The sequence below is a fragment of the Manacus vitellinus genome, unplaced genomic scaffold, assembly GCF_001715985.3.
Source record: "Manacus vitellinus isolate BGI_N305 unplaced genomic scaffold, ASM171598v3 scaffold_66_pilon, whole genome shotgun sequence".
NCBI classification, from domain to species: domain Eukaryota; kingdom Metazoa; phylum Chordata; class Aves; order Passeriformes; family Pipridae; genus Manacus; species Manacus vitellinus.
This window is the reverse complement of record NW_021940729.1, coordinates 1,380,339-1,389,563: the sequence shown is the minus strand read 5'-3', so window position 1 is coordinate 1,389,563 and position 9,225 is coordinate 1,380,339. Positions and strand designations below refer to the sequence as shown.

Below are 9,225 nucleotides of genomic sequence, written 5' to 3'. Positions count from 1 at the left end.
CTTCGCTCTCTGCACTCGGCAGAGGTTTTCAGGCCGCTCTCAATAACTAAAGGCCTCTTCCTTCGGTAACATTTCTTCCTTCGGTAACGTTTCTTTAAGGCTGAAAGAAAGGGCTTGGGGTTTTTCTTCCGAATTTTTGGGTAGTACTCGCAAATCAGCGCGAAACGCTCTGCGGTATAATTCGAGCGTTCAGTGGCAAGATTATTTAAAAAAAAAAAAAAGAAAGAAAAAAGTGAAAGTTGCCGTGCCAGAGTTGCAATTGTGTAATAACTTTGCACCATGTAAAGGTTATGAAACAGCATCAAGCATTGAGTCAGAGCAGCTCAGTAAAAGAGACTTTTACTGTGTTAGTACAAGGTGGGAGCAGGAAATGCATCACAGGGGTCACAACAGCAAAAGGGTGCAGTCTGTGTGTGAAGCATTTGAGACTTAGCAGTGGTGATGCATTTTACCCCGTCAGAATACCTGGCAAGCTGAAAAGAGTCAGGCCTAGGCAGCACTTAAACCAGAAATATCCAGGAGAAACTTAATTTTTTTGTTAAGAGAAGGTGTGGATGATGAAGAACCTACAGCAGGACGTTTGGTGGCTGTTTGGAATGAAGGGGTGTTTTGTCTGCATGCAGAGGGTTTCATGCAAACAGACATAGGGAAAATTAGAAGAGATTGAGCAGCAAATGGCAAATTATTGCCTGGGAAGCTTTTGTTCCAGTATACATTTCAGTTCCCTGTATGTAAACCTTCAGTAAATCATAGATTTATTTGCACAACTTGTGCTCTGCCACTTTAAAAGAAGTGTGACCTGGGCAGTGAGATTTTCTGTTTCTATCCCTACACCTTGCATTATATTCTTAAATAAACACCATTGTTTTCAATTAGAAACACTTATTATAAACATATATTGTACACTTGTTAGATATATTATATAACATTTATTGTTTGAAGTGTCACTGTTACTTGGGATTATGTAGCAAAGAAAAGGCTACTTTTTCTGTGGTAGCTGTTTTCTGTGTCACAAACTGTGACATAACTTTGGTTTTAGTCTTGCAGTTTCCCAGGACTTAAAGCCCCAACACACACACATAGTTTATCAATATAAATTAAGCGAGTTGAACTAGTGGATTTTTTCCCCTTTGTTTCTCCTTTTACTCTTTGTAGCTGGAATCAGCTTTGGGCAAGTGAGATGTTTTGAATACCTAGAAAAATTATTGCAACATGTATGTAAAAGCAGCCTCCACTGGACTGCTGAACCTGCCTGAAGTCACAGAAAACGGGCAGGATGATGGAGAATATGTTGCAGAGCAGAGATAAGAAGTGGAAACAGAAATAAGCAAGTTAAGAGCGTGTGAGAAGAAAATATTTCCAACTGTGATGGTTCTTTCAGACAGTACCTGCTGGGTACACTGCAGATACCATCTACAGACATCCAGGTTTCCTCAGGATGGAAATCAGGGTGCAAGAATATTGTGCAACTCGCCCTGAAGTGAAGCTGGGATAGGATTGGGAAAGTAGTTATTATTTCTAGGTTGTGTAATCCTGATGCAGCTCAGAGGGGCTGTGTTAGCAAGTCTGTGGTGTGTAATTTATCACCAAGTCGTTTCAGAGTATCAGCAATACACTAAAAGGAACTAAAAAGGCTGAGGGACCTCTGTGGCTACATTACTTTCAAAAAATGTACTGGGTGTTCTATGAACCTCTCACACTGCACAGGTCACCAAATAAATGCCTTAGCACTGACAGAATGCTCTCCACTGCATCCTTGTCTTTTACTTTCTCCCTTGCTAAAGACTCACATGAAGTAACCAGAGAGAGACAAGACACAGCTTCTTCCAAAACCAGCTAGTGTGTTCCCTGAATTAACTACTGCTTTTTGTGGGGAACTGATAGTAGTAGTTAATCTCTTGGGAAATATAATTAATCAGTAGTAATAGTGGTCAAAAGACTGGGACACCAACATTCAAGTCAAGCCAGCAGGTCCAGTCTCTTCACTTGAATTTCCTCCCCTTTGCTGTTCACCAGTGGCTTCACTTTTCTTGTTGCTTTGCTTTGTGCCTTCCCTGTTTCTATTTGCCTGCCTGGTTTCCTTTCTCCCATCACTTAAGGATTATTACAGTGCATTCCCTACATCATTTCTTCACTAATGACTGCAACAGAGCAGTGTTCAGCACTCTCAGTTTACACAACACTTTCAGAGGTTCTTCCCTGGGGGGAAGCTGACAGAACCCCTGACAAAGTCCAGTTGCTTAACACTGCAGGAAACCACCCTCCTATTGTTACATCCAAATAAAACATAAACTCCTTTGGGTTCTTGCTTACCACTTTTTTACAGAATAGTATTTGACAGCCACACAGGAGCTGCACAGATGACAGCACGTGTAGAGAACTAATCCTGGTGTTTGTTCTCCCTGTAGGCAAAGCACAAGCAGAGGGTTAAAAATTGGTGAGATCTTATTAACTTTAACTTTAAGATGCACCCTGGTAAAAAGCAGGTCGAATCCATCAGGCAGGAGTATGACAGCAATGAGCTATGCAGATTTTTTCCTCTCAGCCTTGTCCATCCTTCACCCAAGACCTAAGTGATCCTGTTCTCTCCTTCTCCCCAGCCTTAGTTATGAATTCTTCTGTGCTTAGTTTTTTTCAGCCATTCATTCTTTTGTCCTGTTTTTGACCTTGTATTGCTTTGTCTGCTGCCTTTTTTGTGTGCTTTTTTATTAATTTTTGGCTTCCCCCAAGGCCTGACCACAGCCCAGCCCCTACACACCCTTTCTTGTGTGCTCCTTACAACCTTTCTCATCCCTGCATGCTTTACCAGCCCCTCCCTGCTCTCGGTTTTGCCTTCCAAATTCCGCTCTGGTTTTATCACCAGGATTTCTGTTGGTCCCGTGGATTGTGGTCCCAGGCACTGAAATCTCTTCAGTAGATCTGCAGAGCTGTGTGGGCAGAGCCCTGAGTACAGGGACAAAAACCAAAATGCAGGAGCTCCCTTGCTGGCCAGGCTTGTCCCTCATCTCCAAACAGAAATCACGTCAGAGCTGCCACAATGCAACAAAATCTGTGCTCCATTTCCTACCAGCTACAAGTAGGATTTCCTCTTCCCAAATCCCTGCCTCCTCATCCCAGCAGTGCTGACCTTAGCAATGGAAGTTTTTAGATGCAGGGAAAGACAAGAGCCAAGACAATATCAATATGGCACTTTTCTCTGACAAGCCTCTGCAATGCTTGTTGCTTTAAAACTCTTTTATCCCCTGGGCCTTCCACAGGTGCTCTCTCCTCACTGCTGCAACCTTCCCTTCCTGCTGCCTTAACAGAGGAACAGGAATTGGGTGGATTTGCCTACTTCATATTTGAAAAAAAAACAACTTTTCAGTCCTGCCCTTTTTTACTGTAGCTCTGATCTGTTTACATTTCAGTAAACTAAACACAGCTCTTCTGTAGCACTTGGCTTTTGGCCAGAAAGTCTGCAGTGAAGCTTCTTCCTCCTTCCTTGCTCGCTGTTTTTTCCTGCTGCCTGTGCTCTTAACTAAAGCAGCCCGGCCCAGCAGAGCCAGGCAGTGCTTAGTCCCACTTCTGTAGGTGGATTTAATCCAGGCAGTGCTTAGTCCCACTTCTGTAGGTGGATTTAATCCAGGCAGTGCTTAGTCCCACTTCTGTAGGTGGATTTAATCCAGGCAGTGCTTAGTCCCACTTCTGTAGGTGGATTTAATCCAGTTTACTTTCCAGGCTGCAGCCGATCGAATGCATCACGGAGGAGCCACGGGTGGGCTCCCCATTTATCCGCTGAGATCTCCTTCTTTACAAAACACCACTGAAGTCGTTGCCTTCTCATTGTCTGGTGTTCGTTTTTCAGAGGCAGCTTCTCAAATGTCCATTAGTACTTCACAACCCTCTTACAGGCCCCACTGAGCATCCTCAGCAAGCTTTTGAGGCTAAAAGCTGCAGTACAACACATAACATTATTTTGCACGTGCTCTTTTCTCACTCTTGGCTGTGCCTTTTCACTGAGTGAATGGACTTTCTGATGAATGCAGAAGTACTTCTTACTGCATTTTTTTTATTTTCCAAGCTCCTGTCATATCAAACTGCTTTATTCCTCTGGCATACTTATGGGTATGAAATAAACACCCTTAAGGGATATTTATGAAGGTAAAATTCAGTAATTTTAGTGGACACAGCTGAGAGAGAAGTAAAGGGTCTTGCCACCCCCATTCCCAATTCACAGGAGTGTTGTCCAGTGAAGCTGGAACAAGATCCATTAATTTCTCAGTGACCAGAGTAGGCTGTGGATCAAATCCCACACATGTACATCTTTTAAAATCTGCTAAAAATGGAAACTTTTTGTGCCAATCAACATGTTTGGTTTTGTTCCAGGTTCACTGTCTCCATGGAGGTGGTATCAGCCTGGGCCCCAGCAGTGGGGTTCACACTCCTGCCCCATGCAGGGGGATTTCTAGGAGGCACTATAACCAAAAAGGAAATCCCAACGTGGTATCAAACTCTGCAGAAGCCATCCTGGTGTCCACCTAACTGGGTGTTTGCTCCTGTGTGGGGAACTCTCTATACATCCATGGGGTATGTTTTTAAGGCACTTCACCTGATCTCAAAGTTCCTTACTGTGCAATGCCTGACCAGGGAATTATCACTGTACTCCTGTGGCTCTGTGTTTGTAAGAAACTGTGTCAAGCTGCCTGTTGGACGGGTAGAAACCTGTTTGGGGAGTTGTGTGTGGGTTTGATGGGACATTTTGTATGCACAGGCATCCACATCAAAAGCAGGAGGTTGAAAAGCTGCCACTAATTTGCTCTTCTCGTTCATTCTGAGGGAGAGACCTGCCAAGCTGCAGCACTGGGATTTCTTCTAAGTATGTCCTTCAGTAGTTTTAGGAAAATTAAAACCAAATAAATGTGAGGGGCAAGGAGGAAAATTAGGATAGAACTGTTCTAACAGAGCTCAATTAAAACAAACCAAAATCAAAACGTACATGTCCTCCCAAGTAAAACTTCCAGGCTGCTAAACTGTAAATGCTTGAAATCACACACTGTCTCCTTTAACTCGTTTAAAATACCTGACAGCACAGCAAGTGCTGTCAAATGAACAAGGAATCACAAGGCCAAGTACCATTCCCACAGGAACCATGAGAGATTAATAATACTGTATTTTGGCAGTGTGACTGTTACTTTTAATATGATGTAGCAAAAATATTTGTAGAGGTAGGTTGTCTCAGGAGTTTGGGAAGTTTTGATCCTCCTCCCTGCTCTAGAAGCACCAACACCACGTGCTTTGGTGTAAACTGTGCTGAGCTGTGCCTACCAAAGTTCATTATGTTTTTTCCTAGCTCTCAAACACACATGGTTGCTAACCCAGTAATAATTTTTGGGCTGTAATATGCCTTTTTTGGCTCACCCCACCCATTTCTCCCACCATTTTAAGTGACTTGTAGTTTGTGTATAGCACTGGGTTAACTATACAAACTCTCACAGAGACCAGATCTTCTCCCAGTGAACATTACACAGTCACCCTGCAGGTTATCTTAAATACCAGACCACCTGCTGCAAAACACATTCCATTGGAATCAGATCATTACTGTCCTGTGAATAAAAACATGCCTTTTATCAAAGAGACAAGAGCTGGGTGGCCTTCCCAGCTTCCTTCAAGGTGACTGCACAGTTTGAAACCCTGTTCCTGGATTCCTCATCATAAACCTGGGTATCAGCTTAAAAACCTTGGAAAAAAAAAATCCAAGTTGTCACAGCTTATCCCTTATTTTAGTGATAGCAGAATCAGTATGTCAGAAGGTGGATGGTCTCAGCTCTGTACTGTACATTTAGCTCAGTGAAAAGATCACACTTATTACCAGGCTTTTCTCCTGTAATCCACCATGCACACACACACACATTCCTTAAATGATCAGGACATTTCATTCCTTCAGAATTCCTTCTACTTAGGAGACTGTTAAGTTTCTAATGTTTACCCTGCCCCCTCCTTTCTTTTGCTTTTATTATTCTCTGCAATCAAACTGCCAAAATATCAAAGCTGCATTGTTCAGTCCCTATGAAAGTAATGGCCAAGAAGCAAGTTTGGGTCACTTAAGTGGGTTAAAAAAACAAACAAAAAAATCCTTCTTGTATAACCTACCAATGAAGACAAACTTCTTGCAATTACTCCTGTGGATGTTTGTCTGCTCCTGAAGAAATAATTCCTACAAGTTGGTCTCCATTGTTGCTCCACTGCCAGGAGAAATACAAATGAGCCCCGTGCTGTCCAGTTCAGTTCACAGCCTGTATCAGCTTCCAATTCTGAAACAATTCAGGATGGTGGCATTTTATCCAAGGGATTCTACTGTAGTTACCTGGAAAGGCTGTGCAGCCATTTGGACTGAAATCTAAGTCAAATGAGCAAAAGAAACAGTCTTAGCTGATGAATGTTCCCTGTTCTACTCAGGCTTCTTCAGTGCAAAAATAAACTTGACATTAGTAGAGCTCCCAAATCCTGGCTTTAGCAGCTTGTAAGGTCCCTCCAGTGAACTGTTCTTCTGTGGTATTAAAATCTGTTCAAAATCTTTTGGGAAGATCTTTCAGTAGCCAGGATCCTGCAGACAGGAGGGTGCTGGGTGCTCCTTGTGGTTAATTCCACAGCTCTCCTAACATCTTTGTTCTCCCCACCCTTGTCCCCTCCCTTCCAAAAAGTGACTGAAGGGTTCCTCCTGCTCTAATACCATTTCCCCATACTCAGCTGTGCCCTGGGATGCCACTCAGTTCCTATTTCTCCAACATTCATTTCATCCACTTAAAAACTTAAGTGGGTTGTGATTTTTTTATTAAATCTTTAAAGCACCATCTCCCAGGACCGAAATGAAGTTTCTTCACTATTTGCATCTTAAGACTTGCTTCCATCTCAACATTCTCTTTTGAGACTGAAATGCAGGAGGTCATCTCACCTAGAAGTGAGAACTCTGGCAGGACTGGGAATTTTTCTCTCTCCACGTTGTTATCCAAAGCAGTTGGTCCACCCTGTGCTTTCAGTTGCTCTGCCAAGTAGTACCTGTATATGTACTTTTTCCAAATTAATCTACTATTAATCTCTTTCATTTGATCAAGAATGTGTGGTAGCTTTTCTAAGCAGTGCAGTGAATTCCACCTTCCCTTCTCTCCCTACAGATACGGCTCCTACCTGGTGTGGAAGGAACTGGGAGGCTTCAAGGAGAAGTCAGTGGTTCCCCTGGGTCTGTATGCAGGGCAGCTGGCACTAAACTGGGCATGGACCCCAGTGTTTTTTGGAGCTCACAAAATGGGATGGGTAGGTGGAAAACTAAAGTTTCTTAGTCAAAGGTTTCTACTCCTATTTGCAAGGTGCTCAGATGAAATGTTTGTGTCACAATCTTGAGCCTGAGTACAGAAAAAAAGGCTTGCAGAGGTTTTCTAAAATTCTCTTTAATGCATGCCAGCAGCCACCTGAGAGGATTTGCCTCTCTAGAGCATCCTTAGATGTGTGGATTTCAAGCAGCTCTTCCAGCCAATCTTTGGTAAAAGCTCTGGGTGACTAGAAAATGGAAACATTTATGCCTTACTACAATTCTCAGGCAAACAGCAGCAATAAGAAGCTTATTATTACAACATTATTCAGGTAATCAACACCCATTTGAGAAGAGACTCATTTTCTGCAGTTCTCTGAAAAAACTTGGCTCAAAAATAAAAAAAATAAAATATTTGCCTGGTTCTCTAGATGAGATGCTGTAACAGGGGAAGACTTTGCAATGCCCTTTTCCTACACCTGTTATATCATTTTATGAGTTGAACTGATTCTTAACTCAGCAGAGATCTGTTTTTTTATTTTGCTGACTGGTTTTCTGAGAAGGAATTAGCTCCCAGGGGGAGAGAGCCAGGTGGGAAGAACCACACAAAGACTGTGGAGTCAAGGAAATGCAACGAGGGAAAACAACACTGACCACCTTCTGTGTTCCAGGGCTTGGTGACTCTCCTGCTCACAACTGGGACAGCAACAGCTACAGCTGCTTCCTGGTACAACATCAACAGAACAGCAGCTTATTTGATGGTTCCTTATTTAGCCTGGCTCACCATGGCTTCTGCACTCAACTATCGGATCTGGAAGGACAATCCCAGCAAGAAAAAACCTGAATAACCAGTGTTTGGCCAGAAAGATTGGGGTTTTTTTCCACAATAATTTTTTTATACATAAAAGTTATGGCCTTATTTTATTTTTAGCTGAACTACTCACACCATTAGTTTGCTAATTACAAGCTGACAAAGCAGTACTTGTCAAAACAAATGTGCCTTTACCAGGCAAGTCACTGACTGGGTTTTACAGCAAACTAAAAAGTGGTGTTGATTTAAAAGTACTAATGCTACATTGTGACAGCATTATATTTTATATGACAGCAGCACTTTTAACTGTTCCCAGAAATAAGCAGGAACTCCATCATGTTCAGAGGAAGAAATCCAGCCACATACCAACCCAGCTTCCAGAAAGGTGCTCCCAACAGTGACAGGGATGACTGTGGCCTGAATCTCTCATGTTCACCACCAGGCACAGTCCCACTGCAGCTGCCAGATATTTGTCTTCTGGTCATTGTACTCTGGAAACATTGAAGACAAGCTTTTTTTAACAATTTGTGCCTTCCTACTCTGAAGCAAGGCACATCCTACTGTCAGCTGAATGCATTAAACTACGTGGAAAACTTACCTTGTTCCTTGCTTGTGTTGCTTTTAAATTGTTTGGAGCAGAAGGTAACAGGACTTTATCTTAAAGACAGCCCCTTTATCTCTTCTCCTCACCCTGCACTGGGCAAGACAAAATAGGAAACTCAGAGCACCTGTGAAGAAACTGTGAGGCCCCACCTTCCCCTTTAGATCCACAGGCACTTCCTTACATGTTTTCAGATCCTCTGAAGGCATGAAGTGCCTTTTGCTCTCCTACAAGTGACAAATACATCTGAATGTCTCCTTACATCCATCAGGATATCCTACATCACAGCCAAACCTTTTCCCTGCACTGGAGGCAGTCACACCACCTGTGCTTTAGCACTTCACCACGTTTCTTTAATCAAGTTTACTGGTCCAAAGCAGTCCTGATTCATGAGCAGGAGGCTCTGAGCATCACTTCTGGCTGTGCAATCCAATTTTCCTAAGTCCCAGATGGTTTATTTCTCCAGCCTGTGTTCCAGTCAGTGGGAAGAAGTGGGTTTCTGCAGACCAGCCTGAAAGAGCCTAAAAT

General features: G+C 42.9%; 1 protein-coding gene and 1 long non-coding RNA gene across 2 annotated transcripts; one reads left to right on the top strand and one right to left on the bottom strand.

Annotated features, from left to right (window-relative positions):
- LOC108641521 lies at positions 1-6,148 on the bottom strand. The gene is made up of 3 exons (XR_001922040.1): positions 6,130-6,148; positions 2,314-2,402; positions 1-100 (listed from the first exon to the last, which is right to left on the bottom strand). It is a non-coding gene; the product is annotated as an uncharacterized LOC108641521 (long non-coding RNA).
- On the top strand, positions 4,340-8,693 carry TSPO (translocator protein). Its single transcript, XM_008930745.3, has 3 exons — positions 4,340-4,566; positions 7,152-7,290; positions 7,957-8,693. The coding sequence occupies exons 1-3, from the start codon at positions 4,379-4,381 to the stop codon at positions 8,131-8,133; spliced, it is 504 nt and encodes a 167-aa protein (XP_008928993.1). The 5' UTR covers positions 4,340-4,378; the 3' UTR covers positions 8,134-8,693.
- The last annotated feature ends 532 nt before the right edge of the window (positions 8,694-9,225 follow it).

Excerpts from the sequence above, each read along its gene's own strand:
- TSPO (XM_008930745.3), top strand. The coding sequence starts at position 4,379 with ATGGAGGTGGTATCAGCCTGGGCCCCAGCAGTGGGGTTCACACTCCTG. Across the intron at positions 4,567-7,151 it reads ACTCTCTATACATCCATGGG|ATACGGCTCCTACCTGGTGT; the intron begins GTATGTTTTTAA and ends CTCTCCCTACAG. Across the intron at positions 7,291-7,956 it reads GAGCTCACAAAATGGGATGG|GGCTTGGTGACTCTCCTGCT; the intron begins GTAGGTGGAAAA and ends TCTGTGTTCCAG.